Below are 15,566 nucleotides of genomic sequence, written 5' to 3' on the forward strand. Positions count from 1 at the left end.
AAAAATTACAGTGCTCAGAGTAGCAGACAGAATTTCATTTCCATAATGTGGAGGGGGGGAAAGGCAATAGGACTAATTTTTTTTAAAATTATAATTATGCAACCCAAAGCTCAAATAATATTAATTCGTGATAAAGCAATTATTAGGAGACTTCAAAAATAGTATTTTGCTGAAAGCACATTTTAAAAAAAAAGCATAATTTTCATTTCCAGTCCTGTGGATGATTTCAGACAGATACACTTGTAACACTGTGCGTCTAAATGTTTATTTCACATATAAAGGGGACCTTTTTTTGTATTTGTATCTGATATATTTGTAATCTAAGAGCTCAACTTAGCCCTTCTAAAAATTATTTCATTTTGAGGGTGGGAAATAAGAACAATGAAAAATGTTCACAACAGTTTTTCTGTTTTTTTCATACTCCTTCCTGGTTAACCTGGAAGAGGGGGTGGTCAGTGTCCACCCAGTTCTGGTTTTGTTCAATTTACTGTCCAGATGAACTGTTATGGTTCTTTTAACAAACCAAACTTGCTAATTAGAAGAGATCCACATACATCCCCCAATATGCAGATCTGGGTGCTGATGAAGCCTCAAGCTCATCACATCTAGGTTCTCCCACAGGTTTGGCTGCAAGTAGGTTCTGATTCCACTGCACAAGTCACAGTCCTGACTTCATTAGAGCATGTGTATTTACATGCTTTTTCAAACTAGGACTTTTGTGTTGTGATTGCCAGTGAGCCACAATTGCTACAAATCCCACATAAAACTTCCTTTTGAATTTAATCAGCAATCCTGTAATTCTTAACTATATGGAAGATGATGGGGAAGAAAGAAGCTCTTAAACTTTTCTGTTTATTTTTTTTTAACAGTGTCACAAACAATTATAAGGCCAAAATACACAATATTAAATAGAAAATCTACAATTAAGTTGCTGGTATTCAGTGAGAAAGACTGAGGTATACAAACTATTTTTAAAATTGTGCGGAAATTTGCAATAGTTATGAAAAGGTGCTTTTCCATTTTCAACTTGTGGTTCATTGTCCAAGTTTGCATAGGTATACTTCCTGTATACCAGTAACTGTGACCAACTGAACACAATGCATTTAACAGCTAATGGTTCTTCAGAACAGCTGAATTTTTTTAAACATTACATTTCTTCTAACAGCTTCTAACAGCAGTAATGTAGTAAAATAAGACTATGCCCGAAACAACTCATGATCTTCATTTGATATATCATTTTGACTGTTAAGTGTGGAAAGTTGGGGTGGTTTTTTTTTTGTTTACTTTGGATGTTGACAAATGAGAAGTACATTTCAGAAATTGTCAGACTTATCCCAGTGAAAACAAGGCATAAAACAGAAAAAAGAATGGCAGTGCCGATTATTTTTTTCTTCTTCCACACTGTACTGGCAATTGATAGAAGCACACAAAGATAATGTAATTACATGACTTTAAAACAGAATTTTAAAGTTACAAAACTAGAGAGCTTTTGGCTGAGCATTTCCCTGAGTCTCCATTCTTAAAAATCATGTTAGACATCATATGCATAGGATCTGTTACAAAGGCCTCAATTAAAAAAGGATGCATGCAGAAGTTTAATACTTCTATTCTTAAAAAGCCTAAGTAACAACTGCTGAGGAAGCAATTTCAGTCTTCAGAATCTGGTCTTTTTTCCTAAGGAGAAAAGCAAACTTCAGATACTTTTGCACTAAGACTTTGATAATTTGAAGTTACATCATCACACAATTTGTGCTTTGTGAACAAGTCTAATGGGGGAGCTTTTAAGGCAAGACCAAAACAACAAAATTTGGGATTTCTACATAATTGAAAAAACTTTGGTTTTTATAGCATCTTGTGAGAAAACAGAAGGCACAACTGTGCATTGAAACGATATGATTTTGTATTTTAATCTACTTACATTGTTTTTATCAGCACATCAGACTTTCTGTAAGTCTTTGCTTAAAGATGTGTTTTAGTAACAGTAGTTAGGTGTCATAGGCTTCTGTTTGAGCTAAATGCAAGAAGGCTATTTAGCAATAAGGCCATCACTGAAAAAGGTACATTCAACAAAATATGAACTGATGTCCATCCACTAAAATTCACCATTCTAGCTCAACGGGATAGTCTCCAGTGAGACACGCTGTGCAATGACCAAGCTTTCCAATAAATGCCTTCTGGTTTTTGGGGTTGTTTTCTTGTCTTGCTTTGATGCTTTCTTGCACAGATGACACCAACCCTTCCACAGAAAGATAGACAACACTGTCTGCTCCTAGAGGAAATAAAAGATCATCAGTTAAAGCTGCAATATTGTAACAAATGCAATGCTCTTTGGAAATGCAGTCACATTATCATACAGTTTATGAAAGAGAATGACTGAAAAATTTTAAGACTGTAGTATGTCTTGCCCTTCTCAAATACTCTGTGCAGAGAGCAGACTCACTGAAATCTAGACAGAAGGTTCTGTTGGGATCAAATATAGGATACATAAGTGCAAACACAGAAGCAAAGTCCAGAGTGTGTACTAAGACTCCCTGAACTCCCTGTAGTCTCCCAGAGTCAACCTTAGTTCAGGTCTGGAAGTAGATGTGTATGTGGCTAGTGCTTCCCAAATCTGAGCACCAAGGACTACCAAGCCCCTCTGGGACCTGGAGGAGGGGAAGACCATGTTAAAAAGAATCATTACGCACTTCATGCAAATTTTCTAGAAGTAGGAATGTTTGATAGCCTTTTCATATCATTAGTTTTCTATCCTTTGCACTCATGTAGTGAATAATACTTAAAAAATGAGATCCTAGAAAATATTGAAATATTTGCATACACCTTCACAACCATTTGGGGGAAAAGATTCCATTGCAGTAGACAGTGAAAATATTTATTTAACACAGGAAATCAGTATTTTCAGTGGAACATAAATTGTCAATCTTTCTTTTGCTCTGCAGCAAACATGACTCAAAATTTCAGAAGGTTTTTAACATTCTCTGGTTTCAAATGTCATTTCTTTTGAAGTGAAATATATGATGCAGTTAAACTTATTTACATAAAAGTAAATTTGTAGAAAATTCAGTGGGTGTTTACAAATTCTGAATATATTTTTATGAATATCTCATGCAAATGAGATATTTTCACTACTTATTTTCTTCCTGGTGTTTTGATTGCAGTAGCTTCTTTTTGTCATGTTTCTCTGAAGAAGCTTTAAGTATTGGAAAGCTTTGTTGTCATACTTTATTTGAAACTTATGCTTATGAAATTATTCTAATACTTTCTATTGTTTTGACAAATACAGCTCCCTAACTGTGCTAAAAAAAACAGTATGTAGCCGAATTAGTTTCATCCATAGAATAGTCACAATGCAGAAACCTAGCTTACCAACCTTACAGATCTTTAGTCAGTTTTGCCTGGTGCCTTGATATGTTCTGCTTTATTCTGAAATAGATTATAAAATACAGCTGACAACTCTTACAAGAGGGAAAAAAAAAAGAAACTAGCATTTACCTATATAGTTTGCAAGATCATGAAATTCAGGTCTGTTGGCAATGAGTTCTTCTTTAGTTGGAATGTTTATTCCCATGTAACAAGGAAATCTTATAGGAGGTGAAGCTACACGAATGTGCACCTGAATAAAAATAGTTTCAAAACAGGCTGATATAAGTTGATAGTCAGCAGATGATAAGAGCAAAGTCTCAATTCTATACAGTGATAATGAACAGAATACAGCACTGCACAGAAATTATTGAAGGGTTAAAAGTAAGATAAAATTTTTATCAGATACCAACACAGCAGGAGAAGGTAAGACAGTTTTAGAACTTTACTTTTACAGTATTTACTAATGTTCTTAAGAAGGTTCCATCCTGATTTTACTTCTATTCTGTGGTGTTCAGTTCTTGACAAACAAGTTTCAGCTTACAAAATCAAACATTATACAGGACATTTTTGCTCCAGTGACTGACTTGCACACAGTTTTGCTTAAAAAAATCTTTATCAATTAAAAAAATGGTGCTCCAGTGACTTAAAATATGTGATATTTACAGCGGTATATGGTTGTACTCTTTGCACTTCTACAAGTCACACATAAGAAATACTTGGTTTTCTGATCTTAACTGATTTGTGTTGCATTCTTTTTTTATTTGCCAGATAGTGCTTTGTAAGCAGAGATCTGTTCCTGTCACCTCAATCACTCAAAAGTCACACTCGTACAAAAGAACCTTAACCAATAGACACACACTAGCCATTGTTTTTTTTCCACATTTGCCCTGTTAAATTAGGCAGCAATGTACAGTAAAATGAAGACAAGTCCCTATGCTTTAACATCCCATCACCTTCTATTACATCTGTATTGTACTGACTTAAAATTGACTTACCTCTTTGGCTCCTGATTCTCTCAGTAGTTTTATTATGGGTGAAATGGTATTGCCTCTCACAATTGAATCATCAATGATAACAACTCGTTTGCCTTTAAAATTATCAGACAGAACACCAAACTTCTTTGCAACACCAAGTTGCCGTAACCTCATATTTGGCTGGATAAATGTTCTCCCTACATATCGATTTTTACAGAGTACTTCAACATATGGTAATCCACACTGCAAACAGGAGACAGTTAAACAGAATTAATATAGAAGGACTTGTCAGTTTCAGTTACTGTTTTTTAAAGTGACCTTAGGGCTTAGTATGACTTCACAGTAACCAAAAAATGTTTAAATACCTTAATGTAGAGGAATAATGAGAGAAAAAACAAGGCAGGGGACTCAACAGGAGTAGCCTACATACTGAAGATATAGAGCTTTATCAATATGCAAATCTAACAGCCCACATGATTATAGTCTATTACAAAAAGAGATATGTATAAATATGCTTAGGGGGAAAAAAAAGAGCAAGGTAACATATACCTTTTGAGCATAACCAAGAGCTGCTGGGGTTGCAGACTCTGGAACAGTGCTGACCAGGTCTGCTTCCACAGGTGCTTCAATAGCAAGCTGCTGCCCACATCTTTTGCGGACTGAATATACCATCTGACCTATGAACAGAAATAAGTGGTTTTCTTGGTATGCATGATTCACCCTTCTTCTCAGTTTTCTGTTTGTATGAATTTTTGTGTCAAGTTGTAGGCATATTAAGTCAGAAAGGTTCCAGAACTAATAAGAAATTACTTGCATAAGGTCATTTTTTATTTCCTTCCATAATGTCACATTCTAACATTGACATCCGTATCACTTCATGGATAACTAAAATCCAGTTTGCCCTAATAGAGTAACTAACTAAAGGTCCTTTGGATGTTACAAAATCTATCTGCAGGAGGAAAGAAATAGAAATTATGCCTGCCTGTTCAAAACGTGCATTCTATTTTTAGACTGCATTTTCCAATAGACAAAATTTATGCAATCTGTCTCCTTCTGTCCACTTACTGGCTTTGAATCTGTTGGCAATTCACCCTGAATTTAGTAAAGGCATAAGGGGACTCAGACAATCTTGTAAGGTCCTAAAAAACTTGCAACATGGGAAAGAACTGAAAGTATTGTGATTAGATGAGGCATAGCAAAAGCTACAGCAGCAGTACCAAGGAATGTGAGAGGTAAGGATACTGAAGGGTAAGGTGATCGTGAAAGAAAAGCAATTTGGGGTGAAACTGTCTTTATAAGGGTGGGGAATTGTACTGGATCAATAGATAGCATGTCCCTAAAAAAGCAATGAAGAGTTAATTGCCAGGTATGAGAATCCTGGCTAGTATTTTGAGGGCTTCTATTGAAATAATAATAAAAACATTACACTGACAATGCCAAGTACTTAGATAATGCATAGATTTACGAGTTAAATTACAAGCATCTTCTTAAAATGACACTTATCGCAAAGAAAAATATCAAAGTTATTTTCTAAATTCTATTTCACCAGTCTAATTTTTAAAATGTTTCCCAAGAGCCAATAAAGTTCCTTTCTTAACTCTCTCGCTTTTAAAAGTTATCTCATATACCTTAATCATGTTTGGCCCTTTTCAATCATCCCATAGGAGTATGCAGGCAGCCTATCTGAGCCTGTATCCACATCCAGAAACAGGAAGGTGATGTTACACACTCTTCCTGATGAGCTTTGCCAGCCCATTCTGTCCCAGCTGTGCTCTGTAAGATTATATCCAGTGGTACTCTACTATGATCCCAGAGTCACTGTGCTCCAGGAAAACATCTTGCACATTTTAGGTAAGAGCTCTGTATACAACATTTTTGTACCTTCAAAAATACTGTCTGGTCTTGCAAAATAAACGTATTCAAAGATGCAGAATGCTGACGGATCTCCTTCAGATCTTTGTACAACATCCAGTGTCTGGACATCATGTCTGGATATTTTCACAATCTCTCCAGGAAGGACCTCCCGATAGTACCTTGAAAAAGAAATACAGAGAGGTTAGAAATGTCCTGAATCTGGGTGATAATTCTGAAGTACAAACAAGAGACAACTGACAGAGAAAAATATTTTAGAACATCCTAACATGACAACTTGTTTCTATCTTAGCATTTGACCTAGAGCATTTTAAGACCAACATGCTAAGACAACTGACCCTTACTGAAACAGTCTGAATTAATATTCAAAAGCTATAAACTAAATAAAAATACTAAACTTGGTACCAGAGAATTATGGTACTTGTCCTATGTGTCAGACATACTGTCTTGAGATTGAATATATTTTCATAATATAGTCCTGTATCAATACTAGGGAACTTTCCTATGAAAGCTAATAAACCTTACCGTGCAATATAAGAAATATAATTACCCAAAATAATCCTGGCTCACAAGCCAAATCTACAGAAATATCTGTCTAGAGATAACAGATAGCTACCCCCAAATGATATAAAGCTGACTAGAAATGTACCTTCTATTTCTCAAATCAGCAGAAGTATGGAATAGTTAGGGTTAAGTATGGAATAGTTTAGGTATATTATGTTAAAGTGTTTAACCTTATTAAATATTTTTCTAGATTCTTTAGTGAGTCCTCAGGTGGCTATTCTAACATCGAAATCTATCCCAAAATATTGAAGTATTCTGGAGATACAAATCAGAGGTGAGCAAATCTGTTTATTTACTGGTCAGATACTAGCAGTAGCAGGCAACACTAGCTACAGAAGTTGCATAGACAAAATTGCTGTATTGAAAGCACACAGGATTCAGCTGATTGTCCTACATAGTGAGTTGTTCTAAACAGAAATTTCAAGGAAGTTTCAGAAAATAGTTAATTTTTTTCTAACAAGGAGGCCACCTTACCAGACAGCATATACTACAATTCAAGTTATTTCAACCTGTGAACTACCAGTGTATCTTTTCTGTAGGTAAAGAATTACTTTGTAATGCAACTATGCTGCTGAAAATGAGGGCAAAATGAATAAGTTATATGGGCAACCAGGTATAATGCAACAAGTAAGAGGCATTTACTATGTGATAGTAGTTGTCTTTACTGTTACTTTCTGCACACATAATTCTTTTTTCACAATCATCTGTTGGCAAAAACCAGGACTAGCAAAAACATCCTCCACAGCAAACTAAACCTTGGTGTCTTTCATTCTTATTATTATGGTATTTGGCAACTTGGGATGTAATGTTTAATCACTGCCTAAGGAAGAGTTTTCAGATAAAGTAAGAATCAGGCCACTTACTCTGCACCGATAGACAAAAAGCTGCAGGACTCAGAAGAGACAACCCATCCTTCTGTTTCACTGTTATCTTTTCCTGAAGTAAAAGATTTCAGTTAAAGTCCCCAGTTTTAGCTACCATGACCCCCCACTGTCACATTTTTGCTGCAGTATCTGGCTTGCTATGGTTTCCAAGTGTGTAATTAAAGGCTATTGTAATTTCTAACTAAAACGTATAGCATTCCACTATTTCCACCTTTCTATTATTTAAAAAGTCCCAAACAAATCCACAAAATAAACATTATAAACCTGTTCTAGGCAGAAGTGGAAGTAACAGCATTGTTTTCACAGCTCATGAAGAGAAATAGTTCAGGTAACTACCTTTGTTAACCCTGCAATATTTCAAACTTCTCAAATTCTAGTTTAGTGACTTTAGATAGGACATAATTGCTTTTGTTCACACAAGAAACTCCTTACTTTTCCTACACTAAATAGGTTGATAGAGAGATGCTTTTGATTACAGTGGATTGAGTTCTAATGAGCGTTTTGAGAGTCAAAACCATAGGAAAGATGTAATTGTGTCATATAGGATAGGAATGTCTGTATGCTTTAAAAAATCTTGGTAATTCTTCTTGTTGTTTAAAATGACTCAATTTACTGAAGACATGGAAACATTTACTACTTTGCCTTTGAATTATTTTAGTTTTAAACAAGTGAAGATATTTCAATCTCACTTAATGAAAACTTGTTGATTTGCAGGCTGAATAGGAACACAAGGAATTTTTCCCATAAATATAAGTATTTATATTTACTTATTTACAACATTATAAATGTTGTGTAATGGTCCAGTCACCCATGTGACTGGGTTGCTTGGAATTCAGAGATACATTGCAAGTAATCCAGCACCTTACTATAGGTAAGTGAAAAAAGGAAGAAACCAGACTTGTTTCTAGACATTTTCCTGAGCAACTGGTTTTAAGTGGCCTGGCTTGAGCAAGAGATTTGGACCAATTGACCTTCAGAGGTCCCTTCCAAGCTCAACACCTCTGTGATTCTGTTCATCCCTGTTTTCCTGTTAAAGCAATGAGAATTATTTGAATTCTATTACAGTTGGGATGCCTAATTGTGGCTATCATTAGGTCACTATGATTCCCTGTATCTAAAAATTGAATTTTTTACACTACCTATATATGATTTTTTTCCTTACCAACTTTTTTTGATTTAATTTTTCAAACTTATTTTTGCATCACATATTCCTACTTACACCTCAGTAAGTGTAGCTTTACTTACTTATATCAGTGATTTCAAGCACACACTATGCATATGGAGATTCATACATACATACATACATACACACACACACACATATATATATAGTTTACCTTTTCCATTCATGTCCCCTACTGGAATAAGGCGACCAATGCAGAGCGGGCGATTCCCATACGGATCACGTACTGCATAGATTATGTCTTTATGCATAATTAGCAATGAATATGAAGTTGGAGTTTCCTTCATTAAGTTTTTTATTCTGGAATGAGACATAAGTGAACATAACTGTGTGCCACACTGTAGGAATAAAAAGGTAAAAGACTCTAGAAAGTGCAAAAAGGCCTCAGAAAGTAGACATAAAGCTGAGAAAGGCTGGGAAATTTCAAAGCCTTCTACTGGGAAGCTAGGAAGCTAAGAACCAAGTGAATACACTTATATTTATCGTAAGGAACAAAAAAGAACACGAACTTTTTGATAGTTTGAGATGTGAAAAGTCCTAGATATATGCTTTGCAAAGACAGAGAAAGTTTCAATCTTAAATAATGAATTATTGTCTATCGTTTGAGGTTCATAGAAGTCCTTTAGTCCTTTTGTTAATGTTAAACCCACATGGGTTTCTTATTGGTTAAAGCATAATGACTTTACACCTTTTCTTTTATGCTGTTGGTTCAAAGAATAGGTAGAAAAAGGCTTTGCATAAGCTGCTATCCTGTCTTTGATCTGGATTTGCATGGATGTTGTTTCTCTGTGTCTCTTGCTTTCTGCTTGCATGATACAAACAGATAATAAATCCTAAGTGTGCACCCAGTCAGGGTCCCATCCCGTTTGTGAGACACAGACCGATCTGGCAGACCACACGAACAGGGGTGTGCATTTACAGCTGCACATCATGCCGAGGTGCAATGGCTGGTGCTGACTGTGAAGCCCATGCTCCTCACCTGGCCACCCAGTCGGCAGTATCGTCGTTTTCCAGCGGAGGTGTGAAAGCCAGCAGCTGGGTGATCAGTTCGCTGTCAGAACTGGTTGACAGGCCCACACCGTGCCGCATAACCTTTTAAGACACAAGCCAAAAGTGTTATCAGCATTAAAAACACAGCCTCGTATCACACCGCTCAGATTTGAACCTAACAACACCTTGGTGCAATGAACAAACATTTCAGTGCTTCAGGTGATCACAGCATAATAATGCAAAATTTCTTCTAACAAACCAACTATGTAAAATGAGGCCAGACAATCTTCTACGCTAGCACTACATTTTTCCTTTTTCCTCTCATTCCTTTGCTCCACATGCAACCAAAAGTAATGCCACCAATGTTCAGGGCATAAATTCATGTTTGGGTGATTTAGTTAGCTTTGTGCATGCTCTGGGAGGAGAGTTAAAATATAGAGGAGAAAATATGAAATTGCCTACAATAGATCCAGAAAGAGATATCTATCGAGGCAGAATCCCCTTCACAGGGTATTTTCCCCCCAAAATGATTTATTTTGTTTAGGGAGCTCTTTCATAACCCAAAGTAGTTTGGTATTAAGGAAAAGTCACAGCAGCCATATTGCTCATTTCTGTCTCACACTCAGAAAGAAACAATGCCAGAGCTCCCAAAGGAGGTACTAACCTTCTTTCTGAGACGTGAAGCATTTGTTAGCTCCCCATTGTGTGCCACAGCAATCTTCCCATGAAGAGTCTCTACAACAAAAGGCTGGCAGTTCTGAAGCTCAGAAATTCCTGAGGTGGAGTACCTCGTGTGCCCAATACCAAGGTTTGAAGGGTACAGCTTCTTCAGGCTGTCTGCACCGAAGACGTGATTTATAAGACCCATTCCCTTTGGGAGAAAAAAAGAAAAAAAAATGTTCTGTTGGTTTTAGTTTCCTGGTGACTTTCTAAGTTCTTCTGCTTAATGCTGATATAGTATTAATGGAACTTTAAGAAAAAGGAAAATAACCTGAAAGATATGGGAAAGAAAGAAGCTGAGTAGGTCACAGTGCTATATCACGTGCTGAGGATTTTCATGGAACAATCTATTCCCTGACTAAAAATAGATATTTTTAAGGCTGTGGTCATTATGCGTCTTGTAACATCCCCCGTGATTCTCTCAGCTCGAGAAAGTCTATGTGACCTTCTCAGGCCTCTATTCTGTCTTAGATTCTGTTTATTGCAACCAATGGGTAAAGTAGCTGCCACTTCCTTGAATCTCACTAGTGTAAGATTTAGTCATCCATCTTCTTGTGCACAGTCTGTAATAGTATTTTTTTTTTCTTTTTGAGATCAAGAAGAGCATCAATCATCTTCCAAATCTGCAGACTTAACACCTGAGGTGCAAGGTGACTTCGGTAAAAAGTTTTTGCGACATCATTGGCATGCTCTGGTAACTTCTCTGTGTCTGCCACGGTATGCACAGAAACACCTATCAGGACAATGTTGGCAGGTTTGTTTTAAACATACACTCAAGACAGGATACAAAATGAGATACTCTGACAAAATCAAAATAGCCTATCAAGCATGTTACTTTAACTACACTGTTTCTTAGCAGAAACTAACTTACATGCATCTCACTTAAGAATACAAAATGCATTTATTTGCATTTTACCTTGTGCACTTTGAATGCCTGGGATGACTCGCCATCACTCGTCACAATTCCAGCACTCTCCTGGCCCCTATAGACAAAATAAAATTAAAATAAAGCACTGACGTACACTTTAACATGCAATGATAGATGTTTTTTTTTTAAATGGCATTTCAATGTAGGCTTATTTGTTGTTTTACTTTACACACCTATAATCGCTGTGTTAATTGCAGGTTTCCTGCCAGTGTTATGCTTTATTTCAAGACAGTCACATAAGGTTTGTGCCAAAGTCCACTAAATTCAGTGGGAATCTTTCCACCCAAAAGTACTAGCACAGGCTCTTAATGGACTTCAATTTCAGTATAGGCATAATGTAAAAACAGATGCTTAATCAGAAAAGCCATTTTTAGAGGCATAATGGTCTACACGATAGCACTAGGTTCTGTAGTGCTATTCTATTTCTGCTTTGGGCTGTGAGATATTAAAAACTGATGGTGTTGCTTAGGGGAATGGATTGCCTTTTCTACTGATCACCTATGCAGAAGTTTTTGCATTTTTGCACTTAGCACAAGCTAGTATTTACACCTCTAAAATCTACACAGACCCTCTGATGAGAGAATCTGAGTACATAAACTGTGGGCATCTTAGATTCTGAACTCAGGCAAAGCAAGTCTGATGTCCAAGGGTCACTGCAAATGGAAATACTTCTCTTAAGTACATCAGCCTCGGTCTGGCAGCTGTGCTTTGTTGAGCAGAAGAGCTGATTCAGCTGAAATATGTGTTTTTCCTGTCCTGCTGCCTGTCTTCCCAGCCCTTCCCCCTGCTGGGTCCCCTGGGTGTACCCCCGATCCCCTGATGCTGCCCTGCCCCAGGCAGGCAGAACACTGTGTACCTGCCCACGGTTTGTAATCCAGTCCTTATCCATTGAAAAAATGGGTAGACTTTGCAGACTGGATTTTTTTTTTTTTTTTTTTTTTGGTGGGTAACAGTGCAGGCTACTCCATCTCCCTTCAAAAGATTTCCTGAAATAAGGCAGTGTTGCCTTATTTCAACAAAACTGCTGCTATACGCCTGCCTCTGCCTGTAATACTCATCAGGACTTTGGTGGACAGGTGAGTTCCTGCCCACTCTCATATATAATAGACTGAATAGGAAATATGCTTTTCTTAAAAAGTGAAAGACAATTAATGTCCTATTTGTGCATTGGACAGGTTTAACTCAGTTGAAGTCACTGGAATTATTTATTACAAGCAGAATTGGGCACAAAAAATAGCATCAATAGAATGGATGCTAATCTACAATTGACTCATTGCCAATTTTCTCCAATTCATAAAATTCCTTTATTTGTAATTAGTCCCAGATGGATGTAAAGCAAACAATTTGAAGAATGCTTACAAAAAGCAAAACAAACCAAACTTTTCACATATCTGAACAAATTTACCCTGTTGACACAGTTCTTCACAGAAAATAATCAGAGATGAGAACGTACTTTAAGCCATTTACTTTAACTCAAGAAGATGTTCTACCTATAAACACGAAGATTGGTAATAAGACTTAGGGGTTGATGCACCGCATTCAGCAACTTGTAATTGCAATGTTAATATTACAGGAAATTTCCATTTTAATATTGTCATGGTGTCTTTAAACAGTAACTAAATCACTAGGGAGAGGGAAGCGGACACCGCAAGGCAGGCCCTAGTCAAGGCGTTGGATTACATCTTTCACATGGCGCTGACAAAAGACACGGGATCTCAGTGTCATTACCACAACGCTTGCACCGCTTTACCGCCTGAGCCAGACTTGAAGTATTCCAGTTTTCATTAAACCACCACCAATATATAAAACGCGTCTCTAGGCCCGCAGTTCGGAGCAAACAGCGCACAGAGATGTGAGGATGCAGGGCAGGAGGGCTCTAAACGCGATCCCCGTGGGGAAGGCTCGGTCCCGCGGCCGTGCCCCTCCGGAGCAGCGGCTGCCCGGGGCCTCCCGGCAGAGGCCAGGCCACAAGGGCGGTGTGTCTGACGTTGCTTTGGTGCTCATTGGTTTTTTTTTTGGGTTTTTTTTGTTGTTTTTTTTTTTTAAGGGACGAAGCAGACTCTTTTTGCCTCTCTTCTCACACCCTGGTGCCCCCACTGACTCCCGAATAGTCACAGCAGTCAGCCCCAGCCCGCCCCAGGTCTCCCCTCCCCACCGCGGAGTCGCTTCCCTCGCCCGGCTCCGGCGCCGAGCCTGCTTATTTGGCAGTGTCTCAAGTTACTCCCCTCAGGCAGCTTGAGCCAGTAAAACCAGATCCTTTCATCTCGGCGGAGCTTACTGACAACCAGCCGTCTGGTTTCCTAGGAAACAAAATCTCGGCTAGAAATAGTGAATCATTTCCAGGTCACTTTCAACATGGAGAGTGGAGCAGGGAAGCATTGGACTGAGGAGGAGGTTAAAGCCTTGTTAAGCGTCTGGTCAGAAAAAAATATCAGAAAGCAACTGCACGGCACCCTGAGGAATAAAGGAATATTTATCTACATTGCTAAAAGGTTGCAGGAGTTGGGAGTGTGCAGGGACTGGAAACAGTGCCGTGCAAAGTACAAAAACCTGAAGTACGAATACAGAACGGTTAAATATGCCCACAACTCTGGGGATGTCACTAAAACCATGAAGTTTTTCCATGATCTGGATGCCATATTGCGATATGAGCCTGTCACACAATTAGCAGCAGAAGAAAACGGCAGGTGTTCTGCGACTGAGATGCAGCCGAACACAAGCCCCACAACAGACAGCACGCAAGGTAAAAAAAAATATTTTTGCTTCTATTTTTTTTTCTTTGCTTAAAACCCAAAGGGAACAAAACCGAAGCCCGAGTTGGCTGGCGCTGGAGCAGAGGCTGCTCAGCGCCGGCAGCGCTGTTAGAAGTGACTGGATGCACGCCTCGCGCAGGGGAATAAAATGTTAGCACCCACCAGTGTCGAAGTCTGTAAATACAGCGTAATTCCAGCAAAATTATGCTAACTGCCTGTATTGCAGCCTTGGTGAGTGCTTGCTAGTGTCCAGGCTCCTGCACGGGGTGGAAATGCTAAATTAAACTAAGCTGCTTTCTTTCCCTTTGCCTTTCTGCAGTACTTTGGAAGCAGATTTTGTAGAGCTCCAATTCAGATGTAAACGTAAAGAAAAAGAAAAGGTTGAAACTGTCAGAGTGTTGTAAAAATTGTTATTTGTTGCGATACAAATTTAGGATTTTTATTCTTATTTCTCATATATATATCAGCTTGATATTTGGATGTGATAACAAGTGAATTATTTTATAAGCAGTTTTACTTAAGATATTCAAGAAACACATGCATAATAAGCTCTCATTAAAAACTCTAGTTTAGCAGTCAAAGTAAAAATTATCATATTTATCAGACTGTTTTGCGGCAGACCAAGTTAATGCAGCTGCCTTTATTCTGAAGTGGGTTTTACTAAATTATTTGCATCTCTTGTTTTATTCAACCTTCTCTACATATGCATTTAAGCTCTGCTTAACATTTCATTAGGGTCAATCTGCTGTTTGACATCACTCAAATCTCCTTGTCACATCCTAAATGTCACTGAAGCATCAGTCCCAATGATAGTTATAAGTACCAAAATAAGATGACTAAAAAGAGAAATTAAAAGATTAATTTGCTCCCATGGTATGTAGCAATTTACATTAGTTTTGTGAATATTTTTTAAGAAAACAAGAAATAAAACATTATTGCCAGGGGATATTGTCAAAGGCATAGAAAAGAGCTGGACATTGAGCTTGTCCTTGTACTATTCCACGTCTCCCTCTACAATGCTGTTTTACAGATTTGCGGAAAAGAAATTGCCATTTTTCATTGTCATTGTTTACCTTAACAAAAAACTTGACCTTAATTTGTCGTCACTATCAGAAATATATCTAATCTGTCAAAGTCACTTCAAATTAAAATGGCTATTTTATAATATTGTAATGTGCTCTCTGCACTGTGAATTGCAATCCATTTTTAAATTTAAACTTGCAGAACTGAGGCTAATAAAAGCTGATACACTTTGAGGACTACATGAAATTAGGATAGTGTCCTATGTCTAGAATCTGCCATTAGATTATCCTCTGTGTTTTGATGTAGTTTGCA

At 37.5% G+C, this 15,566-nt stretch overlaps 2 protein-coding genes across 7 annotated transcripts in view; one reads left to right on the top strand and one right to left on the bottom strand.

Moving 5' to 3' along the window:
• Nucleotides 1-831: 831 nt before the first annotated feature.
• Nucleotides 832-15,566, bottom strand: part of PPAT (phosphoribosyl pyrophosphate amidotransferase) — a 41,924-nt gene continuing 27,189 nt past the window's right edge. Inside the window, exons 2-11 of the mRNA XM_030271143.4 lie at nucleotides 11,467-11,533; nucleotides 10,495-10,701; nucleotides 9,820-9,932; nucleotides 8,995-9,140; nucleotides 7,637-7,709; nucleotides 6,219-6,370; nucleotides 4,887-5,014; nucleotides 4,359-4,580; nucleotides 3,493-3,613; nucleotides 832-2,269 (exon numbers count right to left, since the gene is read on the bottom strand). Coding sequence (XP_030127003.3) covers nucleotides 2,100-2,269; nucleotides 3,493-3,613; nucleotides 4,359-4,580; nucleotides 4,887-5,014; nucleotides 6,219-6,370; nucleotides 7,637-7,709; nucleotides 8,995-9,140; nucleotides 9,820-9,932; nucleotides 10,495-10,701; nucleotides 11,467-11,533 — 1,399 coding nt within the window. The 3' untranslated portion in view covers nucleotides 832-2,099. The remainder of the gene's footprint in view (nucleotides 2,270-3,492; nucleotides 3,614-4,358; nucleotides 4,581-4,886; nucleotides 5,015-6,218; nucleotides 6,371-7,636; nucleotides 7,710-8,994; nucleotides 9,141-9,819; nucleotides 9,933-10,494; nucleotides 10,702-11,466; nucleotides 11,534-15,566) is intronic.
• The window catches only part of PAICS (phosphoribosylaminoimidazole carboxylase and phosphoribosylaminoimidazolesuccinocarboxamide synthase), a 39,825-nt gene continuing 37,747 nt past the window's right edge, over nucleotides 13,489-15,566 (top strand). Inside the window, exon 1 of one of the 6 annotated variants that reach the window (XM_030271138.4) lies at nucleotides 13,489-14,221. In XM_030271138.4, coding sequence (XP_030126998.4) covers nucleotides 13,834-14,221 — 388 coding nt within the window. In that variant the 5' untranslated portion in view covers nucleotides 13,489-13,833. The remainder of the gene's footprint in view (nucleotides 14,222-15,566) is intronic. The other 5 variants (XM_041716083.2, XM_012573526.5, XM_072928202.1 and 2 more) reach the window with 5 other exon arrangements.

The sequence above is a fragment of the Taeniopygia guttata genome, chromosome 4 (genome assembly GCF_048771995.1).
Source record: "Taeniopygia guttata chromosome 4, bTaeGut7.mat, whole genome shotgun sequence".
Classification (NCBI taxonomy): Eukaryota; Metazoa; Chordata; class Aves; order Passeriformes; family Estrildidae; genus Taeniopygia; species Taeniopygia guttata.